Below are 23,671 nucleotides of genomic sequence, written 5' to 3'. Positions count from 1 at the left end.
CTGCAGGACAGGACACTGTGGTGATGTCACCTTCAAGATCTGGGGCCACCAGTATAGCTGCGTCAGCCTGGAGGCGTGTAAGGGGGAAGAGCCTTTACTCTATTATGAGTTAATCACTCTGAGGGACATTGCCAGACTTCCCTGGTGGCACAGTGGATAAGAATCTGCCTGCCAATGCAGGGGACACGGGTTCAAGCCCTGGTCTGGGAAGATCCCACATGCCGCGGAGCAGCTAAGCCCGTGCGCCACAACTACTGAGCCCACGTGCCACAACTACTGAAGCCCGCGTGCCTAGAGCCTGTGGTCCAGGACAAGAGAAGCCACCAGGATGAGAACCCCGTGCATTGCAACGAAGAGTAGCCCCCACTCGCCGCAACTAGTGAAAGCCCGTGCAGAGCAACAAAGACCCAACGCAGCCAAAAAATACACATATAAATAAATAAATAAATTTAAAATAAAATAAAAGAGGGACATTGCCTATAGCTTAAATTATACATGATGGCCCATCCCAGGGAGACCTGCCTCCCAGGTAATGAGCGTTAAGGTAAAATACCTTTGTTTAGCTCCCAGGAAACCTCCTGACCAGCCCACCTGCGAGGAAAGAAATTCACATCCCTCCCGAGCCTGGCCTGCCAGGGTGGGATGGGAGCTGGGATCCTCGCTGGGACCACCTGAGCCTGCATCTGGCCAGCTGCCCCCTCTCGGGGTCCCAGGCTTCCAGGAGCCTCCACGGAGCATCAGGCACGAGGGCCCCTGGAAGTTAAACCCCCAGAGAGAGGCTGCCTAGGGCGCCACAGCACGGTGTCTCCTCTGATTTTCCTGGGCGAGAATCCAGATATAGGTTCCTGTCCGGCTCTGCTGGTCCAGCTGAAGGGTCAGAATGACCAGACTGCCATGTCCGGGGATAGGGCCTGGGAGGGGGCTGGCCAGCACCCAGGGCCGGGCCGTGGCCAGCAGGGAGGGACTTCTGTTCCTTAAGACGTAACTTGCAATTCCCTGGCTTGGTTCGACCTGGCATTGGGCTCTGTCCAGTGTCCGAAGCCAAATCCCTGGGTCTCACCTCAGCCACATGGCAAGGGAGGGAGGGAGGCCGGGTCTGGCCATCCTGCCCCCTGGGACACGGAGCCTGGGGCACTGTTCCGGAGCCCCTCCCAGAGCTGGAAAAAGTTATCACATCTCATGTTCTCAGGGACATCCTGGTCAACGCTGAGTGACAAGTGTCCATGCTGGGCAGGGCACACAGCTCCAAAGACACGCTCACGGCCACCAGCCCACACCCTGGACTGAATGACTCCCAGCTCGGCGACCAGACAGAGACAGGGCCCACAGAGCGAGGCTGACACACACACACACACACACACACACACACGACCCCCCCGACCCGTCTCCATGTCCCCAGGAACACACACAGACACAGACACACACACACACGACCCCCCCCGACCCCTGCCCATGTCCCCAGGAACACACACAGACACACACAACCCCCCCGACCCCTGCCCATGTCCCCAGGAACACACACACACAGACACACACACACACACACACACACACACAGCTGAGGCCTATTGGCTGTGGGCTTCGGGTCCTGAGAACCAGGCTGGGTGGCCCAACTCAGGACCCTGCTCCAGTGCAACCCAGGTCCAATGACTTCATGTCTCTGAGCTCAGTCCCCTTCTGTGAGACGCCACCCACCACGGTCTGGCCCGGGGTTGCTGCTAGGGTCTGAGCCACGCTCGGAAGGTAGCCAAGACCAAGTCCTCACGGCCAGGGCTCGGCAGCTGTTGCAGATCTGCATGGGGGCAGGTGTGCGCTGGGCAAGGGTCCAGGGTGCCCTTGCTCTGGGGCAGACGCCAGAGCAGGGGAAGCTTTCGCCCAGAGCCCCCTGGGCCCAAGGCCTCACGCCTGGCATCTGACAGCCCTGCCGTCCACGTCAGTTACACCACTCACAGCTGCCTACTGCCGCTTCCCCCACAGCAGAGGAGAGAGCAGCCTGGCTGCCGAGCTGCCCCTGTCCCGCTGCCTCAGCCCACAGCTGACTCTGAGGACACTGGAGGGGAGGGGCCCAGGGCGAGGCAGACGACCAGCAGGCTGGGGGCACATCCACAATCAGGGTTGCACAGAATGAGGAAGAGGCACCCCGCTCCCGCGGGAGACCGATATTTATTTACCAACAGGTGTTTTGTGCCAGGCCCTGTGCACACCCTCCCATGCAGTCCTTACGAGAGGGTGCAGAGTTATACCAAAATTCGGTGGCTTAGAACAGTGGCAAACAAGGATGAAGTCACCCCATTTCTGTGGGTCGGCCGGCTCCCTCCTGAAAGTGCAGGAAGGCGTCATGGGAGCTGGGGAGCCCCTACCCAGGCAGCAAGGGACCAGGGCAGTCCTGTGGTGTGTTCATGACAGAGCCTTGGAGACACACAGGACCAAGGCCGCCTGGACTCCAGGAGAAGCAGCAGCCACCCCACCTCTCGAGGGGAGGGGCGGCCAAGAACTCTGGGGCCGTGATTTAAAGCTGCCGCGTCCCCAGGTGACAGCAGGGGCTCACGTGCAGGCTGAGGAGACTGTCCAATGAGAACTGGGCCAGGCGCCCGCCTGACTCTGGACTAGTGCTTAAGTCAGTGACCGCTGCAGGCTTTGCAAACCCCAAACCCGCATCCGAGAATGGGGGCTGCTCCGAGCAGTGCGCTTCTAGAGACAATGAGGCCCACGTGCCTCCGTGGGGGCCCCAGGCCACGGCGCACCTTCTGGGTCCGCCTGCTGAGAACCCCACGTGCAGTGCTCAAGAGCTGGGGGCTGCCCGGCCGCCGGGGTTTCAGCCCAGCCCTTCCTGGGCTTCCCTCCCTGGGATCCCATCTGGATTCCAGAGCCCTTGATGGAGAACCTTGTACTGAAACCTTGTACCTTGTACCTCCGGGAATTGCAAGAGGCTGGCGGGTCCTGCTTCTGCCACTGGCCAGCTGTATGACCCTGGGCAAGTCACTTAACTGTTCTGAGCCCTGCTTTTCTTATCTGTAAACTGGGAGTAATTGCCATCCTTCTGGGCCAGAATCTTCGGGTGGCAAGGGACAGAAGCCCCACCCCCAGCCCCAGCTGGCCTGAGCAGAAAGGAAAGAGCGGATCCACGTGCCCCCAGCATCATTTCTCTGTCCACCTTCTCTATGCCGGCTTCCTCCTCAGGCAGGCCTTGTCCATGTGGCGGCAGTGGTCATCAGCTGCTCCTGGGTCCCATCCCATCAGCTTAGCAACCTGCAGGAAAGTCTCAGGACCCAGTCTCATTGGCCAGCCAGGTGGAGTGCCCGCCCAGAGCCAATCACAGTGGCCAGGGAACAGCACACTCGCTGATTGGCCAGGCCTGGGTCGTGTCCACCCTGGGATTTGGACAGTGGTCCACGCCCATGAAATACATGGACTGAGAGACGGCCCCCAAAGGAAGGAGGTGGGAACGGATGCCGGGCTGGCAGGAGCAGTCGGTACCCGCCTGAACCGCCCCTGGGGCAGTAATTACTTTATTACTCTACTGCCTGTGGGCAGAGCTGGCCACCTTCTCAGGCTGGGCACCAGCTGGTAAAATCACCACATCCATGCAGCTGAGCCAGCTGATACCTTCCTGCCCCCACCTCCCTCAGCAGCCCCCCTACACCTGCACGTGCCCGGCCGAACCACCCACTGGCCGGGCCCCACGACTGCCCCCGTCGTCCTCGCGTCCACACCTGCTCTGGCCCCAGGAGGGCATCCTCTGAGGGCTGCCCCCCACCCCCCTTGACGCCCAACTGCTCTCTGCTTCTTGTTGGCCAGAGGTGAGAGGTTGGGGCCTCACACCTCGGCCCCCTCCCTGCTCCACGTGCTCCGGGAGGGGCTACATCGCACCAAGGCGACAGCTCCCGGGGCCATCACGGCTGCCCCCATGCTGTGCATGGACCCCCTCCCATTCTTCTTGGCTTCTGCCTCCCCAGGGAGCTCAGCTGACCAGCCTCTGCTGGCTTCGCCCCTGAGCCGGGCCCAGGAACTGTCCACGGCTTTCTGTCACTGAAATGGCAACCCACTCCCACAGGACTCAGCGGCTGGGCTGCTGCTGGCTCACCCTCGCTGCTCGGGACCACGTCACCGCCGCTCTGCAGCCCTGCTGCCTCCCAGATGTGGATGGAAGGGCTGCTGCTTGGGTGTCCTCGCATGCCCGAACAGACCAGTATCGGCCCTTCTGGAATTCAGCGATAGCCAGGTTACCATGGCGACGCCCACTATCCCCGCTGAACGGGAGATGAATCAGGAGCTAAAGATAGGCCCCCAGAGTGGATGGATGGAGGGATGGAAGGGTGGGTAGGCCTGGATTCAGGGTCGGAACAGTTTGTTTCTCCCCAACAAGATAATTTAGGGGAAATCTCAATTGGAAATCCACCCCCAGAGGGCTGGGAGGCGCTGGCAGGTGGTGACCCCTCCCCTGACAGAGCCCATAGCACGCAGCCCCCAGTGGGTCCTCGTAGAGCCCAGTGTAGGCAGCCGCTCCCCACCCGAGCCTGGCCAAGAGGAGGCTGCTTGGGGCGGGGCGGCCATCGCACCGTCTGGCCCTTCCCACGGTCAAGCAATGGCCCCCGCACCCTTTCATTCCTGGGAGGGCCCTTGGTTCAGTCCAGGAAGGAGCTGGTGAGCCTGACGAGAAGCTCCCGGCTCCAGTGTGGGAGCTGCAGGGCACACATGCAGCGCTCCATCCCTCCAGGGGTTGCAGGCCTCTGCTGGGGGGGCAGTAAAGGCACAAAGCCACTGCAAGGACAAGATGACACTTTATTCTGCCTAAGCCTCCTGCCCCCACCCCCAGAGACCCCACAGACACAGAGAGACATGGGGATGCAGCTGGGACAAAGAGGAATCTGGCTATAGGGATGGGTGTCGGGGGGGTCTGGGTTTTCTCAGAGACAGGACGCTGCCTGCTGCCCCCTCCCCCATGAAGATCAGATGCAGCAGGAATCCCCCAGACCCCCCACCCACCCACAAGGCTCAGGCAGGGTCAGGCGTGCCCAGGGGGACCTGTCCCTCCTTCAGCCCTGGGGCCCGGAGGGAGGCTGGCCCACCAGGCAGCAGGGTCACAGGAGCCAATGGTGGGTGTGGGCTGGGGGACGGAAGGCCCCTGGGTAGTTGGGGTGGAGGGTGCTAGAAACAGATGGTGGACACAGTCCTGGCTGGCCCCCTACCATATGTCCTCACGGAGCGGAGCCCGGGCTGGTCTCGCCGAGGTCTCTCAGAGGCATTCCTTGTGGCTGTAATACTCAACCAGCTGCCTGGGCACCTCAGCAAGCACACTCTAGGCCAGCGCCACGGGGGACGCCTGTGGGTGGGGACAGTGTGCCTCCAGCCGGCTTCCCATCCCCCAGCCCCCTCCCCTAGAGCCGCCATTCACACCGTGACCTCCACCCCCTATGGGTTGTGCACCAGCTCTTGGGACCACGACCAGGAATTCACCCAGTGGGCGGCCGGGTGAGCTTGCGCTCACGATGAGAACGCGGTCGCTGGGCAGTCCGTCCGCGCTGGCACTGCGGGTGGCACAGGTGGGCCCCTCTGGATCGGTGTGACCCTACTCTGGGCACAGGGCAAAGTGGCTGAGGCAGGAGGGGAGGCCCAGGTCCCCAGTGAAGCTGTGAGTGTGTGTCCACGGGACAGGCAGTTCTTTCCACGTCACAAAGGGAGCGGGGAGCTGCCTGAGAGGAGCCCTGCCCTCCGGGTCATCCATGTGACACTTCTCTATTGCAAAAGTTTCTAGGGGCCGAAAGCTGCTCAGAACGGCAAGGGGCCCGGGGCCCCAATGCGCTGCCCGCGGGACCAGCCCGACCACCAGCCCAGCACTCACGATCTTGAGCTCCCAGAAGGGCACAAACTTCAAGATGTCAGAGGGCAGGCTCGCCCCGTGGGGAGCACAGGACACCGCTGTCGCCGTCGAGGACCTGCATGTCGGTGAAGTCGGCGTTGCCCATCCCCACGATGATAGACACAGGCAGGTGAGAGGCGCGCATGATGGCCTCATGTGCGTCCGCCATGTTGGTCGCCACGCCGTTTGTCAGGATTAGCAGGATGTAGTGTTCCTGGGGCCACAGGGACCCTTCAGGGCAGCTGCATCTACCCCCACTCAAACTCCAAGTCCACCAACCAGATGGCCTGGGGGTGACTATGGTTTCCAAGCTTTTCTAAAAGCATATTTGCTGAAGCGTAACCCACACACGCACGCACGTGCGCACACACACACACACACACACACACACGTAATCACAATGAACTGTGAACACATGCTCTCTTTGACCCTGAAGCAGATACTGGAACAGCCACACCTTATAGATGGGGAGACCGCAGCTGGGGGAGCCGGGGTTGACCCAGGTCTGAGGCCAGAGGAGGAGAGGTCTGTGGGCCCTGGGTAGGAAGAGGCTCCCACACCCTGAAGAGTCGCTGAGATTCAAGGAACAGAGTTTGCAAAGGACACAGTCTGGTCCAGCCTGGCCCGGTGCCCAGTGCATCTGCAGAAGACAGACTGGGACTTGTTTCAAATAAAGGTCCATTTCCAGTGTGAAAAAAACAAAACCACTCAGAAATCGTTACTAAAAATCTGGATGAGAGAAAACATACAAGAGAAGAAGGAATCACCCTGGAGGTACAGCCCCTGGAAGGCCGGCCGGGCTGTCCACCAGTTGGCCCAGTCCCTGGCCCAGTGGGCACCCAGCACCGTGATGTCTCCAGAGAAAAGGAGCCAACCGACAGCGCAACAGGGGCACCCTCTCCCAGAGGGCTCCTCTCTGAGCCTGCAGACCAGGGGGATGGGCAGTCCCCTGTCCACGGCTGGAGTACCCCTGCAGTGCCCAGCCCAGCCCTCAGCTCCACATGCCCTCCTCCTGCCCCCCAGAGTAGGGCCAGTTCTCCATTAACATCTCACAGCCCTGCGTTTGCCAGTAGCGCAAACTCCACACCCTCACCGCCTGGAACGGAAGCTTCACCTGAGCCTGGGGACCACTGCAGTCAGGGTCCCCGGAAGCGTCAGCAAGGAAGGACAGGGCTTCTCCATGGGACAGAAAGACGGGTGGGGGCAAACTTCAGGTGGAGGCGCAGGGAAGTGGGTCCCGCGACACGCCCCCAGCATCCACCCGCATCCACCTTGCTCGGCTAAGATGAAGGGTCCGAGCCCCAGCAAGGACAGAGGCAGGCCTGAGTGCCCCCAGAGCCTGGCCGCCCGCCCCCCCCCCCCAGAGGAATGAGAGGGGATATGGAGGCCACCACAAGGGCAAGGTCAGGAGACTCCAGCCAGGGGCCCTACTGGACACAAACGCGGGTTTCTTCAGCAAGGGGACCGCGTGAGAGAAGGCAGGGGTCCCCAGCAGGACGGCCACACCCACTGTCAGGTGGAGGCCCTTATCTTAACCCTGTTCCTCCTGGAAAAGCCACCAGGACGTGGACGAGGCAGCTGGACACTTAATACTCGGGAATGGACATCGTCTTTAAGTGTGATGATGGCATTGGAACCCTACTGTTTCTCTTTCAGAGGTTTATACTGATGTTTACAGATGAAATTATGTGTCTGGGACTTGGTTCCAAACAATAGGAGAACATGACAACTGAATGTAACCCTTAACTCCAGACTGGATTCTGTGCTAGAAGTAATATTGTGATAGACTTATTATGGGGGCAATGAGTGAAACTGGAGTATATTCTATAGGTTAAAGTATTGGATCTAAATTAAACTACCTGAAATTGATATTTGTGCCGCGGTTATAGAAGAGAACTCCCGGATCTGAGGTATAAAGGGCAATGCTGCAACCCTGGCTTTGGGGCTCCATACCGGGGAGAGCTGCCCCCACACAGGGCGAGGGACAGTCGGACAACTGGACCACGGGCGATCAGAGGCTGGGCGATGGCAAGTCACGGAGATGGAGCAAGGCTGAGAGGAAGAGCCCAGATCAGGACACCAGGACAGAGGATGGGCAGGTCCTGGGATGGCAGGGAACATGGACACGTGGGGACAGACGGACGTGGGGGAGAGACAAGAGGACGGGGTCGCCTGCAACGTGGGGCTCGAAAGCCGGACCGTGGTCGTGCACAGAGTGTCCTGGCCGCGAGCAGACCAACGTGGAGAACGTGGGGCGGGGGCGTTCAGGTCAGCAGCCTGCTCTCCAATGGTTCAGAAAGAAGACAATAGTAGCAAATATAGGTGGAGGCGGGAGGTGGGGGGAGAAAGAGAGAAGAGGAGGAGGAAACAGGGCAGGGAGTCAATGACGGGTGAGTCTAGCGAAGCAGGTGCCAAAGGTGCTGTACTGAAATTATTCTTCCATAAATTTGATGATTTTCTTCAAAATAAAAAGTTAAAAGAAGGCAACAGAGTAGCCGTGCCCACAGCAGCACAGACAGGTCTACAGAGCATTCCGCAGCAGAATGCAGCCTTCAGCACAGTGTTATTTGGGTAAATTAAAAATACAGGGAAGTCCCTGGCAAAGCAAACAAAATGACAATGTATGTACGACAGAACTGTAAAGAGCAAATCAGCTTCCAGGGTGAGAATTCTGTGCCCGAGAGCAGAGCTCAGCCGCTGGCTCTGGGGCCCTTGGCATCTCCCAGCCGGGTCCTCACTCGGTCCAGACACACCGGCCTCCTGCCCACTGCCCCGGTTCCCTCGGCCTCCTTGCCGCCACGCCCCATCTCGCCCACAGTGGGCCCTGGCCCTGCCCTGTCCCCCAGCAGCAGGCAGCCCTTCCTCACGCGCCCAGCCCCGGCACCTAGAGCTGGACCCTGGGCAGGCAGTTCCGGCAGGCTTTCTCCACGCCCCAGATTCCGGCGGGGGAGGGGGGTGAGCCCAGCCCCGCTGCAGCCCCACCCAGGCGCCTCGCGCTCCCACCTTCACGCTCACCATCCTCAGGGTTGAAATTGATGGCAAAGTCATGGGACACCTGGGCAGGCACAGAAGGGACTGGTCAGTGGGTCCCCCTCCCAGGACCCCACACCCCCACCTACTGGGAGAGGTAGGTCTGGAGCCACCAGGGCCACCACGTCAAAGATCCTTCGCACAGAGGGCAGAAGGACAGACCAGTGCCGGGCATCGCTCCAGCCCTGGATCCAGGGGGACCTGAAGCTTCTGAGTTACATTAGCCAATAAATCCGCCCCCCCCCCGCCCCCAAGTTTTCTGCTTAAGTCAGTTGAATGTCCTTTCTAACTGGAAGGTTCCAGACTAATGGTCCCCTCTGCCTGACAGGGCTGCAGTGCTGGGAGGTCAAAGGTCAGCCCTCTGGCCAGCAGGTGGTCCCTGCAACCTGCCCACCGCCGGTCACATGGTAGCTGGTTCCCAGCAGGAGAGGCAGCAGCCAGGGGTCCTGGGACCCGGGCTCTCCTACCTCACACTTGGGAGGGATCCGGGCTCCGAACCCCAAAGCAGAGAGCCTCTTGTCGCTGGAAGAGACACGGCCCCATCAGCCAGGGTCCCTGATCTCCCTGGGGGTGGGTGCGGGTACTTTGGAGAGATACTGACAGAGCCAGGAGACCAGGATGAAACTCTACGGGGTCCAGGCCCCGCCCCGAGCCACATGGGGGAAACTGAGGCCCAGAGCCGTGAAGAAGCCACCCAGCGTGCAGGCCCCCATCACCTCCCAGGCGAGGGCGCCGCCCTGCCACGGCCTCAGTTCACGGTCTGTGAGGTGGGATTTGGACGCCATGTCTGTGTGAAGGACCAAGGGGACCACGGTTGGGGAGCGGCCCCACCTCCCATCTCGGGCCCGGCAGGTGCTGACCCACACCCCACGCAGAGCCTGGGAGGCGGTGGGCTGGGGGCGCTGGGCTGGCGCACCTGTCGTAGTCCTGGCAGGTCTCGCCCACAGCCGCCAGGGCCTGCAGTACTCGTGGGGCTGGAAGGGGTTGATGTAGTGCAGGGAGCAGCTGTTCCTGGGGTCCCCAGTGGAGGCTGTGAAGTCAATGGCCACCTGCAGGGGCCACAGTGCGAAGACCCAGGAACCCCTCCCTCCTGGGCTGGGGTGGGCACCTGTACCCCCATATGACAGGTAAGGGAAACTGAGGCCTGGGGAGCCACTCGCCCAGGGCTGCAGGGAAACCCGGAGGGGTGAGCCCGAGGGCCCAGCGCTGTGTTGGCGGGATCACAGAAGGGACGTGCCAACTCCAAAGCTCCTGGGTCCCCAGGGTTGGCCAGCGCCTGAGGGCAATACCAGCCAGTAGCTGCAGGGAGCCAGCGTGGTCACAGCGGACCCTCAGCACCTCCTTCTACGGCGGGGGGCTATGGAGGCGGGGGTGGGGGAGGGGCTAGGCAGGGCTGGGGAAGAGCAAGCCCTGAGCTGGGGTCCCTGTGTGCCCCCCGCCCAGTCACTTTCCTCAGGGCATTCTGGCTGTCACGAGAAGGAGTGCAGAGGCCACACAGAAGGGACCTGTAGGCCCTGCCGAAAGGCCTTTTCTGTGCCCATCCACCCTGGGTGCCAGACGGGCTCTGAGTTACATCCAGGGTGGGGAGGGGCTGCTGGGAGCCCTGGGGTGGGGCCCGGGCGCTGACACCCATCCTGCTGGGATGCACCCAGCAGGCTGTGCAGACAGTCCGTGGACTCACCGTGAAGTGGTCTGGCAGCCGCCCATGATGTAGTCCCGGAACAAGTACGCCCTGTAGAACATCCGGGACCCCCACCCTGGGAAGACTGAGGCCAGGGCTTCAGGGTCGGGACCTCTGGGGCTCCTGGGACATGCCCTCCCCCAGGAGCCCAGCAGTCTCAGTCCCCTCCTCTCAGGCCCTCAGGCTGCCTGAATGCCCATCTTCCCCCCACCATCTATTCTTTTCTGTCTCCCCCTCCCCTCCATCCCTCCCACCTCCACACACTGGGGGCACCAGACCGCTGGGATGGGGGCCCTTGAGGGTCCATCTGACTACAGGGGGTTCCAGGCAGTGGCCGGCCACCCCAGCCCGGATCACCCTCTGCAGAGCTGAGGCAGGAGCACCCCCGCCACCCACTGCGGGGTGGAGGGGCTGCAGGCTGGGCCGAGGCTCACCTTCAGGTCTGCTAGGATGACCACCCCAGAGTTCTTGGAACTGCGCTTCTCCTGCGTGTACTTGAGGTTTACACAGTCCCACTGAGCCTGGGGGACAGGGACAAGCAGAGACCCCCACCCCAGAGTGCCAGCACTCAACACCCACCCCAAGGGGCAGGGGAGCACTGAAAGCCCTGCCCCACCGGCATGTGTCACTTCAACTTTTTTTTTTTTTTTTTGCGGTACGTGGGCCTCTCACTGCTGTGGCCTCCCCCGCTGCGGAGCACAGGCTCCGGACGCGCAGGCTCAGCGGCCATGGCTTGTGGGCCCAGCCGCTCCGCGACATGTGGGATCCTCCCGGACTGGGGCACGAACCTGTGTCCCCTGCATCGGCAGGCGGACTCTCAACCACTGCGCCACCAGGGAAGCCCTGTCACTTCAACTTTAACACGGGCTGGTGGTCCCTACTCCAGCCACCTGGTGTGCGTGGGTGTCCTGCTCTGTCACCATCTTTAGCCTCTCTAAAACCATCACAACAGTTTCTGGGGTAACCCAGCGCAGGGCCAGCGCCCCAGCGCATTCTGGGGGACAGGCGGGCCCTTCCTGCTCTCACCTGGTCCTCCCGGAAGGCATTCTGCATCTCCACGAAGGTGGTAGAGAATTCTGCGATGACGTCGTGCTTCCCGCGGGAGTCATAATCCCAGACGAGGCCCTGGGGACCGCGGGACCCCTCAGCCGGCCTGCCCCTCTGAGGCCCCCAGCCTGGGTGTCTCCATGCCCCTGCAGCAAGGCCGCCCCCTTCCCACCATCCTTCCCCACGTACCTCGACTCCAGGAAGGTGTGGTCTGGGGGGACTCGCCCCATCCCCTCCCCAGCACCCACCCTCCGCCAGCCAGCCCCGCCCCGCCCACCTTCAGAGGCCGAGGCTCCTCACATCTGCACAGGCTGCTCAGAGACACCTTGAAAGGCTGCCAGGTGGGGCTCGGGTCGTTCTTCACCACCTGCGGACCGGGAGGGGCGGCTCAGGCGGCCCTGCCTCACGCTCCGGGCAGGACCCTGCGAGCCCAGAGCTGCATCTCCGAAGCTCGTTCCTTCCAGAGCCACCTTCCTAACACCCCACGTTCCTGGACCACCTGAACTTCTTTTTCCTTAAATAGCCTTTTTTTTACTCAAATTAATTTATCTCAGAAAGAAACTCTTTCTGGGGTTTCCCTGGTGGCGCGGTGGTTGAGAGTCCGCCTGCCGATGCAGGGGACACGGGTTCGTGCCCCGGTCCGGGAAGATCCCACGTGCCGCGGAGCGGCTGGGCCCGTGAGCCATGGCCGCTGAGCCTGCGCGTCCGGAGCCTGTGCTCCGCAACGGGAGAAGCCACGACAGTGAGAGGCCCACGTACCGCAAAAAAAAAAAAAAAAAAAAAATGCCTTCCCACTGGTGTGACTGAAATCTTGTTTTACAAGCAGGTAGTGATAACAAATCCGGATTCTTGATTCTAGGACAGAAGCTCCATGCCCACCTGGCAGCTCTCTGTTCAAAGGGGTATGGCGGTTTCAGAGGTCAAGACGTTACAGCCGTGGGGGGCCAGGGAGGTGCAGGGAGGGCCGAAGTGACTCCTTCCCGTCCTTTCACGCTGTCCCTGGGTGCTGGCCAGGGACCCCTCACCTCCGTCCTGTACACCAGCTGCTTGCTCTGATCATCGTTGATTCGGTGCAGCTCCAGGAGGGGGTCCGGCTTGCTGAAGAGGCCCTGCAGGAGGAGCAGAGGGTGTGCTTGGCAAGCGGTGGGGTCCAGGCTCTGCCACCTCCTGGCTGTGAGGGCAACGGCCTCCCCTCTGGAGCGTCCCTGGCTCCCCAGCGCCCAGCGCCCAGTTTCCACCCTGCCCCCTACCTGCCCCACCCCCGGTCCAGTCTCCGTCCAGGGGAGGCAGCAGGCAACGCCAGGTCAGACCCCTGCTCTGTGCCCCTACCCCACGTGAGAAGCCAGCAGGACCAGAACCGAGTTCAGATCCAGTTCCTCCACTGTCTGGACAGGGACCTCCCTGAGTGCCCGTCACAGGGAGCTGAGGATGAGCTGATGGCAGCGATACATACAGGACCCTGACAGCAGCACAACCGCATGCACAGGCAGCCCCACCCACGGCTCTGAGTGCGTCCCACTCCTCAGCCACCTGTCTCCCTGTGGACACAGTGTAGCTCGGTCTACACCTCCTGACAGGAGGGAAAGCTGGGCCCCAGGGGGGCGCCCCTCACCTTGTCATCTAGCTTCCTGGCACGGAGGGAGAGCTCCGCATGGCCTTTATTCCCAGAAATGTCTCTGGCTATCACCTGGGTGAAGGGAGAGAGCGCCAAGGCGCCAAGGCTCCCGGCTGGTCAGGAGGGGTCTGACCCCACCCTTCCCTGCCCAGCTGCAGCCCAGCCTCGGGGAGGTGTCCGGACGCCCAGCCTCAGCGAGGAATGGGCGGGGGTCTGCAGGGGGCGGGGCCTCACCGTGCTGGGGGACTTGCCAGCGTTCCTGCTGACCTTCAGCAACAGTGCTGGGGTCACCACCTTCTGGGCCACGATCTGGAAGTCAGAGGCTCAGGGAGGGGTACGCATCTGCTCCCCTGAGGACCCTAACCCCGTCCTGGGTCTCCCTGTCTCCTCCCCAACGCCCCCACTCACCCTCGGTGGCCAGGTTCCGCAAACCGACCCCCCAGGGCACCACGCCCTCGGCGCCTGGCAGCGGCACACCTCACCGCCTCCTAGGCCCTCCCACCGCCCACGCATCAGGTGAGGAAAGGGAGGAGACCACCGAGTCACGCTGGTGAGCGCGTGTGTGCAACCTGCAGCAGAAGCCGCGCCCTGGGAACCCATCACCCTCTACGGACCAGCGCAGCCCCTACCACAGCCCAAGGCCAGCGAGCGAGCGAGCGGCCATGGGGCTTCCCAGCCCCATCCAGGACCCCCAGGCTGCTCCCTCCCTGGGGTCTCAGCCCCCTGCCCAGCCCTCCCCTCCTCTCAACAATCTCCCCGGGGGCTGCATTCCTCATTGGCCTAAAAGCCCCTGACTGGGCTAAGAGTTGACCCGGGAATGCCGTGTGCAGCCAGCAACACCTGCTCACCAGGAGCAGCGCTCAGACTGGTCTGCAAACAAGATAGAGGACGACCACCCTCATGGCTGCTGGACGACCAGGTACTTTGTATGTGTGGGGACTGCCCCCTTCCACTGGCCAGCGAGTCCTCAGCTGTGGCCGTGGTGGGTGAGGGCAGTGCTGACCCTCTTCGCCCTGCCCCACACAGGATCTTGTCGGACAAGCTGAGACAGAGGGACAGAGGACACCCCCATCCACCCACCCCGCAACAGGAGGTGCCTGGCTAACAGCTCAGAGCACACAGGAACATTCTGTGCAGAAGAGAAACCCATCCCAGGTCGGGGAAGCGGAGGCCAAAAAGGGCCACGTGCCAGGCCCCCCAGATTCTCCCATTTGCAGACTCACTTCTGGGCTCTCCTGAGTCATGGGATAGTTGCTTTAGCTGGTTTGACAAGTGACCATGCTTCCTGTGAGCCCCGCAGCTCCCATGGAAGTGGCTTTGTCACGGCCCCAGTTTCCCATATGAGGAAGCAGAGGTCAGGGACTCGCTCAAGGGCACAGCACTGGAACCTGAAGACCAGGTCCTAGCCTTTGGCCACTGATGGTAGCGCCCCTGACGGCCCCACAGATCTGGCAGTCCTGCGGGGGCCTTTCCCTAAAGTTTACGTGTATGTCCAGATGTGTGTCCAGACATGTATCTGTGTATCCATGGATCTGCACCCACATGTGCATGCATGTTTGTCCGTGCATGCATGCCGATACACGTGTGTCCGTGCGTGTGTGTCCCTGTGTGTTGTCCTCTTCCACGCTCATGAGAGCAGGTAAGAGGCCAACACTGGGTAGAAGCCTTCCTTCACGTGGGGCTGTGCCCTGCCTAAATCTTGGTCCTCTTAACTGATGGAAGGCTCTACCCTGACGGCTCCAACCCAGGCAGCGATGGGGATGTCACACACAGGCTTCACGCTGGGTAAAAGGAGTCGGACACAAATGAGAACACACTGTGTGATTCATGGACATGAAATTCTAGAACAGGCAAAACTATTGGGGGAGGGGATTGAGAGGAACAGGGGACCTGCTGGATGACAAAAATGTCCTGTGTGATCTGGGTGATGGTCAGGTGTATAAAACTGTCTAAGCCCATCGATCCCAACCCTCAAGGTCTACACATCTTACCGTATGTAAATTACACCTCAATAAAAGACAGGCACCCCAGAGCACTCACGAGAATCTAACGTGACGCGAGTGTTCGGCTCAGAGCCTGCGCTAAGCTGTCGGGCTGGTGGCAAGATCTCCCGTTACACTGACCACGGTAGAGCTAATTGGGAACGACCTCACCAGAGCATGCAGTGTCCCTCGGGTGGCAGCTGGACCTCAGACCGGTCACCGCCATGGGGAGAGACGAGGGAAGGGCTCCCTTATGTCATGGAAGTGAAAAAAAGCAAACTGCAGAACAGTATATGCCGTTTGTGTTTTTAAAAGTGTATCTACAGAGAAAAAACTACGTTCCTTTGCTCAGTCAAGAATAAATCTCTCCAGAAGGATGTAACGAACCTGGGGACGGGGCACGAGGGAGATACGTGGTCCAGGGTGTACCTGTTATACTTTCTGAATTTAGACCCATATGAACGTATTACCCAGTTCAAAATTACATTTTTTTAAGTAAAAAATGTTTTAAGAGAAGGAGCTTTGGTGTCAGAGCAGCTGGTACATGGTCTGTGTGTAATCACGCTGTCCCCAGGCCACCAATGCCATCGCACCGGCCCTCAGGACCAGCCGAGGTCTCCATGCTGCCCTCCTCCCTCTCCCTCCTAAGGGGACGGGCGCCCACCTGCCCCGAGGTGCACTCCATGCCCCCCAGAAGTCGTCATCCTGGCAGCTGAGGCTGCTGGGCCCGTGGGTGTTGTAGACCTCAAAGCACAGCTTCTGCACCTCCTCAAAGTAGTCGTCCAGTGTGAAGACCTTGGAGAAGGCCGGATGCAGGCTGCTCCGGACCACCTTGGTTCTGTCCACCTGCAAGCAGCCCTGGGTGAGCAGACTCCCGGGGTGGGGGTGGGATCTGTCCAGCTGAGCACTCCCTGAGGCCCTGTGCCCCGGCTCTAGCCCTCAGGGTCCCCGCTCTCCCACCCATCTGCCCTCGGGTGGTCTTGAAGGACTTGCTTCCAGGCCCTGCTGTGGGAAGACAACCCCTCCCCCTCGCCCCGCCCGCCACCTGCTGCTGCGATACCCCAGGGGGGCATTGCCCAGACCCCTGGGCACCTCCCTCCCTGAGACAAAGGCAGTCCTCTGGCCCCCCCAGAGGGCCTGCTCCATCCCCACACCACGGATGAGCAGGCAGGCTTAGAGAGGAGGGCGTGTCCAAGGGCCTGTGTGAGGTCACTCACTCAGCAGGGGTATTCCACCTGGACCCCCGTCTCCACCCAGAACCCAGTACTCTCACCTCCCTTGACCCTCCAGGCCCCAGGTGTCTCTGCAGCTTTGCTGTACCAACCCCTCCCCTCCCAAGTTGGCAGGGCCGCCCGAGCCCCTGTGAAGCCACAGTCAGGACACCTGCCCAGGGCCAGATGGAACAAGGGACACTGTCCAAGTCTGGCTGTCCCCCTCCTGGGTTCCCCTGACCAGGAGCCACTCTGCACAGGGCTGGCCCTGGGCACCCAATACTGCTGCTCCCAGGATGGTGGCCTGCTTCCCTGGGGGAGTGAAATCTTTCGTAACCCAACCTCAGCCTGCCATCCTTCACTTCTGTTCCACTCGGGCAGAAACAAGCTGCTGGGTCAGCCCACACTTCACGGACCGCACAGACAAGGACACAAAGGTGGGACCTCGGGCCAGGGCAGGAGGGGGAGACCACGAGGACAGCTGCCCAAAGCCCCCAGAGGGGTGATGGCAGTGCAGCCAGGGAGGCAGGTGGCAGCAGTGTCCACCGGGCGGGCGGTCCAGCTGAGGAAGGCCTGGTTTTACTCGTGCCTGGCTCATCTGGGGGCTCTGAGGATACCCTTGGCAGGAGCCGCCTGCATGGTGCGCCCAGCCCCTCCACCCTCAGTCCCTTCCAACAGTGACCCAGCTTTACCTCCTCTGCCGGAGGCACCATCCTTCCTGGGGAAATTTTCAAAAGGGCAGGAACTTACCACGCAGCACCATTTCATCAGTTCGTCCCCCAGCACAGTGCAACTGGGGCTTACAAAGGAGGGGAGCCCAGCTGAGGCACCACAGTTGGAGGGTGGGGACCAAGGCCTAACACACACCTTCCCACTGCCCCTCAGGTCCTCAGGCTCCCCAGATGTAACCCCCGAGAAAGCTCTGAGCCGTTCCCAGGAGGGTGGGCCCAGAGATGAATCTGGCAGGCCAGCCCTCTCTTCCTGGGCTGCAGGCCTTCACCAGGCCCTGGACCATGGTCCTCCTGTTCAACAGTCCTCACCGCTACCCAAGGCTGACACGCACCCAACATGCTGCAGTGAGAGCCAGAGATCTTTCAGAAAGAAATCTCCACAAAGGTAAGATAGTTTGTTTTGGTTACTCCCATGTCCCTGCAGCCTGGGACTGTGCCTGGCCCACAGCAGATACTCAATAAATACTTGAACGAGTGCCCGTTCTCTCTTCATCGATTTGTTCTGAGACAATTCCCCGCACATCGCTTTCTACCTTCCCTGGCCCACCCACACCTGCTCCATCCTCAGCTTCCACCGTCCAGGTCCTCAGGACGGTCATGCCAGGCAGGCCCTGGGCCAGAAGTGGGTCAGCTCATTCAGTTTCCTCTGGTCTGGTTCTAAGCTACTGAGAACTGATTCTAGCTGAGGGAACAAAAAAGAACACGGACACTGGGAAATTCCTGGAATTGGGCATGAACTGCTCTGGACAGAGGCTGCGGTTAGGAAAGGGAGGTCGTTGCCTCTCCTTTCCTCTGGACCTTCTGTGACGCAAAGACTGTATTTTCCTCCTGTAACGCCCAGAAAACATACAAGGAAAAAAATGGCAAGTGCAGCCACCTACGCGAGGCATCGAGGAAAGAGGACTGTTCGCCCTTTGCACAGCTGCCCCTTAGTCTACTCTTTGGCTTGAACTAAGTTAAGTCAAGTGGGAAAAAAACCTAAATAACCTAAAATGACTATGGTTTCCCTGTAAACTACAACAACTTGAATCAACAGGGACTTAGAATTTCAATTTTTTAGAAAAATATCACAATTATCTACATTTTAACAAAGCAACTACAGGATACAAAATCAAATTAAAATTCACTCTGGAGGGGTGACACTCCCATGGGTTAAAATGCAGTGATGTATACCTTCCCTCCAAAATAAAAAATACCATGTAACTTGAATATTAAACAAAAATTATTCGTAACTACCCAGACCGACGCTAGTCTCCTACAAATGCCCCAGCACTCCCTGGCGGCCACTGCACGCACTGCGGGTGACACCAGCACACGTACTTTGGTTATCCGTCCAGGAGGTGCACCTACAACCCACAAACAGTTCTGCCCAGATGGACACTGGCACAGTAGACCCCAGCCCCGCACACCCAGCCAGAGGCCTCTCTGCCCCCCAGCCTGTGAGCACCTCAGCCGAGGCTCCAGCAGACGGGCAGCTACCCTGCCCTCGGGTAGCTTAACTCCTTGCCATGTCTCTGAGCACAAAGCAAATGAACCAGTGTCTCCAGGCTGTCCAGAGGCAGTGGCCCATGTACCCTCTCTCAGATGGCTCATCAGGCTCCAACCCCCAGTCCTCCACACCAGCGGACCTTTCTATGGCTCATGACTTCCAAATACACAAAGTGAGCATGGACGTCAAATAAGTACCTTATCAACTGTTAGCTTTAGAGATGAGAACAGTGGTTTAATAGTCCTCCAAATTGCCTGAGGTAGTTGGTACCAAACGCACAGCTCCTGCAGGGGTGGAGGGTTCCGACAAGGAAACTCACTAAGCACCTGCCTCCCAGGCCCCGAACCTGCTCCCCTCACAGCAGGCCTGCTGCGACGAGGGACAAGGACGTGCTCCAGGTTCCCCTCAAGGAGGCGGCTCCCCAGGGCCCAGTTCCTTACACAACGAAGGTCACATGGACACTGCAGGCTTATCACAAGTTGCCAACAGCACTTTATTTTTTCTTTTCGACATCCTGTTCCGCAGCTTCCTTGGCCCTTTTTGCCCGGATGCCAAAAAGCCGGGCGTTGGCACGGGCCATGCGGAGACTGGCGAACGCCTTGAAGTTCTTCTCTTCCTCTGTGATGACTCTGGCTTTCTCCTTCTTGTAGACCTGGAAGGGAGCACAGGCCCAGGAGCAGCTGTCAGCAAACTGAGAGGCCTTGGAGGGGCATCTGCCCACCCAAGAAAGGCTAACAGGGGAGGCCACCAGAAGATTGTAACAACCCCCTGTGGATTTAAAACAACCCCAAGTCATGTGAAGGGTGGGCGGGGCACTGTGCTTGTACAGGACCTGGAGAAGGGGAGGCTCAGGCCCACGCCCCACTCGCAGGAGCCTCAAGGGCCTGGTCAATTGCCACTCAGGTTACAGGATCACCAAACACCCAGGGTTGCCTACATCCTGGCCTTTCCAAATAGAAGAGAAAAGGGACCCGACAGAGGGAGTGGTGACAAGTAAGGGTCCACAAAGCTTCCCTCAAAGAGTCCATCTGTTAAGATGCAGGAGGCTCTCTCCAGGGTGGCAAGAAGGTCCTTTCCACAAACTTGTAAATCTCAACATGGGCCCCAGATGCCAGGCTGACTCCCTCCAACCCAACCCCCGCCCCGTCGGTCAGTTGCTCCCTCCAAACATGCCCACTTACGTTCCGTATCGGCATGACTGGTCCGGTCAGCTGGGTGGCCAATTTGAGCTCTTCAGCCTGTGTGCAGTGAGAAGGGAGTTAGGTGGGTTCAGCTCATCTGCCCAAGCCTGTGAGCCCTGGCTGGGTGTCTGCCAATGGATCCCTGTCCGTCTAGCCGATGGCAGGCACAGGCACGTGAAAAAGCGCCAACCACGTGTGTAGCAGAGACACACGTAGAACAACTCTCCGGAGCCCACGCCCCACGCGGAGGGACTGTTAACTCTCCGGAGCCCACGCCCCACGCGGAGGGACTGTTAACTCTCAGGAGCCCACGCCCCACGCGGAGGGACTGTTAACTCCCCGGAGCCCACGCCCCACGCGGAGGGACTGTTAACTCCCCGGAGCCCACGCCCCACGCGGAGGGACTGTTAACTCTCAGGAGCCCACGCCCCACGCGGAGGGACTGTTAACTCCCCGGAGCCCACGCCCCACGCGGAGGGACTGTTAACTCTCCGGAGCCCATGCCCCACGCGGAGGGACTGTTAACTCTCAGGAGCCCACGCCCCACGCGGAGGGACTGTTAACTCTCCGGAGCCCACGCGGATGGACTGTTAACTTCACACCAACTCTCAGGAGCCCACGCGGAGGGACTGTTAACTCTCAGGAGCCCACGCGGAGGGACTGTTAACTCTCAGGAGCCCACGCCCCACGCGGAGGGACTGTTAACTCTCAGGAGCCCACGCGGATGGACTGTTAACTCTCAGGAGCCCACGCGGATGGACTGTTAACTCTCAGGAGCCCACGCGGAGGGACTGTTAACTTCACACCAACTCTCAGGAGCCCACACGGATGGACTGTTAACTTCACACAAAGGTCAGTAACCGGAAAAACGCTTTCCCAATTCTACGACAGCTGGCTCCAAGTCCCACAGCTCTTGCCCACGGTGAATCTCGGCAGTCCTAATAATTACTTTGTGGATTCTCAGAGGCTTTCTTCTAGGTATCTACCAACTCTCTACTACCCTGCATGAAGACCCAGTTTTGGATGATAAAAAGCTACAGACAAACGTGTGTTCTTCTCAAGGCAGCTAAACCCCCAGTGAGACCTCCACGCCCTCACCAGGCTGGGCACAGAGGGAGCCCGGTACTCACAGAGCTGTCTCCCTTCTTGGGGGCCGAGGGCTTCCTGGGGAAGAGGATGAGCTTGGAGCGGTACTCCTTGAGCCGCTGCACGTTCGCCTGCAGGGACTCTGTGCACTTGTTCCGCCGCCTCGGGTCCACCGAGATCCCAATGGTCCGGGCCACCTTTTTGTGGATGCCGGCCACCTGCCCCGAGAGAGACACAGATGAAGACCCGAGGGCTCCCCGGTCCCCATCCCCTGCCGGGAAAGCCCAGCCGTCAGATGGAAAAGGGTTCAAGCACACTTTCATCACAGCGGTGCAGCGATTCCGGAGAATGTCATCACTTGGCTGTGGGCCACGAGGGACAACCCGTGGGACTCAGGACGCGTGCTGGCGACACTCACCCTCAGCTCCTCCAGGCTGAAGCCCCTGCCGGCGCGCACCTTGGTGTGGTACCTGACCGTGGGGCATCTCACCACCGGCCGGAGCGGGCCGGACGCGGGTCGCGGGGCAATGCGGCGCGCCTTGGCCTGCCGGGCCTTGCGTCTGCGCAGACAGAAGCCGAGCGGCGGTCACCGGCCGCCCCTCCCGCAGCGGGCCGGGACCGCGAGTCCCGGCCGCCCTCCGCGCGCTGGGAGAGAAAGGGGCGCGCTCGCCTCGGGGCGGCTCACCTGCGTATCTTGCGCGCCGGCTGGTTGAACCACGTCGCCACGCGCCGCTGCCAATCCTTGTGGAAGTGGGGCTTCAGAATCATGCCATTCCGGCTGGGCGCCATGGCTGAGGCCGACTGGCCTGGGGAGCAGGGAGGACGCGGAGCGAATTAGGGCCCACGCCGGTGCGCGCACAGAGCCCGGGCCACGGCCCGACGCCGACGGCGGCGGGCGGGACCCCAGGAACGATAGATGGGGCCGGATGGTGTCGGATAGCGGCGATAGCGCCACGCTCGGGTGTACTCACCTCCTCCGCGGGTTCACGGACGCGGAAAAGAAAGGGGATCGCAGAGCACCCTGGGATGGTACTGGGCCCGGCCAATCAGAAGCGACGGAGCGTTCTGACCAATCAGAGCCAGGGCCGCCGAGTGACGTACAGGCCCCACCCCCACCCCGGCGGCCCTAGCTGCACGGACAAACATGGCGCCGCGTTTTCCGTGCTACGGGAGTCCCGCGCCCCCGGCCCGCGGACGGTCTGGGTCCCGCGAAGCCTGGGCCGGCCGGCCGGCCTGCTTGTGCACCACGGTAGGCCTCGCCCTCCGCGTCCTGGTCTGCGGCCCCGGCCACCACGTGGAGCCTGCTTGCTCTCCCTGTGGGCGGAGCGCACACTTAGGAGCGGGCCTTCCAGAGCGCCCTGCGCGTGTCGCACGGAGGTCTGCGGTCGGGCCGTTGGTGGCGAGTACCCGGCAGCGAGTGTGGAACTAAGAACCGCGTGGCGGGTCGCGGCTGTCCCACGCTCCGCTGTGCACACTGCCACCCACGCAGCTGAGCGTCGTGAAAACACCAAGTAGCCAGGCCACCTGGGCTGTGGCGCCTCCAGTTCCCGGGACAGCTTGGGACGACGCCAACACATCCTGCCATCTTAAGCCTTGACACCCAGCAACCCCTTTACGTTCCCAGCCTCACCCCAGTCACCAAGCTTCCTCCCCTGAAACCTAATCAACGTTTTATGAATTTCATGACAAAATAAGAAATTTGGAGGCCTGTGTCCTACACTGAGTAAACAGGTAGCTGATACTAATGCTGATAGCTTTCTGCCCTACTGAGATCCCCCCGGGTATTAGAAAAATCAGGGACTCATTGAGGAATTACAGGGTTATGGTTGGGGAGCCCAGAACATGTGAAAGGGCAAAGGAGGATTTTTAACACGTAAGTGCCAAGGCTGTGTGGAAGGTTGGAGCCCTGCCACCATTTAATAGGTACCTGCTCAGCTCTGACGCAAGGGCTGTATCAGTCCTGCTTGGCCGACAGTTGTTAGCAAATGCAAGAAAGCACTTTTCGGTGAACTCGGAAGTGGTGTTTATCTGTGAAGTTAGGGTCATAAATTTTTATTTTGGAATACTTTTAGATACACAGCAAAGTTGCAAAAGTAGTACAGAGAGTTCCATTATATTATCCACCCCGGTCCTCTTAACATCCTACGTAGCAATGGTAAGGTTGGCAAAGCTAAGAAATTAGCATTGGGACTTCCCTGTTAGCTCAGTGGCTAAGAATCTGCCTCCCAATGCAGGGGACACGGGTTCAAGCCCTGGCCCGGGAGGATCCCACATGCCACGGAGCACCTAAGCCCGTGCACCACAACTACTGAAGCCCATGCACCTATAGCCCGTGCTCCGCAACAAGAGAAGCCACCGCAATGAGAAGCCCCCGCACTGCAATGAAGATGGCCCCTGCTCGCCACAACTAGAGGAAAACCCACGCACAGCAATGAAGACCCAATGCAGCCAAAAATTAAAAGAAAAAAATCTGCATCCTTTCACAGACACAGACGGCTAAACTGGAAGGTCAGTGACCCACAGTTAAGTGGCTGTGGAGTTAGCTAGTATAAAATCTTTGTACTAGTTTTGAGACCTTGGGCAAGTTATTGGTGTGAAATGGGAGGAGCTGCTGTTAGGACACAGAACACAGTGCAGTGCCCGGTGCATGGTAAGTCAAGGTTACACAGCTCTGCTTCCAGGTGACAGGGAAGGGAAGGCAGTGCAGGCGAGAAGGGAGCGGGGGAGAGCGAGGGGTCATCATCTGCCTCGCAAGTCA

General features: G+C 60.2%; 2 protein-coding genes and 1 non-coding gene across 4 annotated transcripts; all 3 read right to left on the bottom strand.

The window, feature by feature from the left end:
* Positions 1 to 4,625: 4,625 nt before the first annotated feature.
* Positions 4,626 to 17,024, bottom strand: CPNE7 (copine 7). Its single transcript, XM_065898424.1, is given in 23 exon segments — positions 4,626 to 4,761; positions 5,203 to 5,251; positions 5,254 to 5,323; positions 5,843 to 5,882; positions 5,884 to 6,074; positions 6,954 to 7,068; positions 7,814 to 7,878; positions 8,599 to 8,744; positions 8,864 to 8,915; positions 9,358 to 9,412; positions 9,807 to 9,852; positions 9,855 to 9,939; positions 10,572 to 10,582; positions 10,585 to 10,629; positions 11,005 to 11,092; positions 11,598 to 11,696; positions 11,896 to 11,985; positions 12,644 to 12,727; positions 13,231 to 13,305; positions 13,468 to 13,542; positions 15,880 to 15,908; positions 15,911 to 16,086; positions 16,789 to 17,024. Coding segments are annotated over 23 exon segments (2,058 nt in total).
* Positions 17,025 to 19,119: 2,095 nt separating this feature from the next.
* On the bottom strand, positions 19,120 to 21,947 carry RPL13 (ribosomal protein L13). Of its 2 annotated transcripts, none has more exons than XM_065898778.1 (6): positions 21,885 to 21,947; positions 21,599 to 21,719; positions 21,332 to 21,473; positions 20,958 to 21,131; positions 19,828 to 19,884; positions 19,120 to 19,298 (listed from the first exon to the last, which is right to left on the bottom strand). In XM_065898778.1, the coding sequence occupies exons 2-6, from the start codon at positions 21,700 to 21,702 to the stop codon at positions 19,140 to 19,142; spliced, it is 636 nt and encodes a 211-aa protein (XP_065754850.1). In that variant the 5' UTR covers positions 21,703 to 21,719; positions 21,885 to 21,947; the 3' UTR covers positions 19,120 to 19,139. The 2 variants fall into 2 exon arrangements, with proteins under 2 accessions (XP_065754850.1, XP_065754851.1); XM_065898779.1 differs by lacking the exon at positions 21,885 to 21,947 and having other exon boundaries at positions 20,958 to 20,969; positions 21,111 to 21,131; positions 21,599 to 21,702.
* On the bottom strand, positions 21,187 to 21,270 carry LOC136141619 (small nucleolar RNA MBII-202). The gene has a single exon (XR_010657787.1). It is a non-coding gene; the product is annotated as a small nucleolar RNA MBII-202 (small nucleolar RNA).
* Positions 21,948 to 23,671: the final 1,724 nt, after the last annotated feature.

This window comes from Phocoena phocoena, chromosome 20 (genome assembly GCF_963924675.1).
Source record: "Phocoena phocoena chromosome 20, mPhoPho1.1, whole genome shotgun sequence".
Classification (NCBI taxonomy): domain Eukaryota; kingdom Metazoa; phylum Chordata; class Mammalia; order Artiodactyla; family Phocoenidae; genus Phocoena; species Phocoena phocoena.
This window is presented reverse-complemented; position numbering and strand designations above follow the sequence as displayed.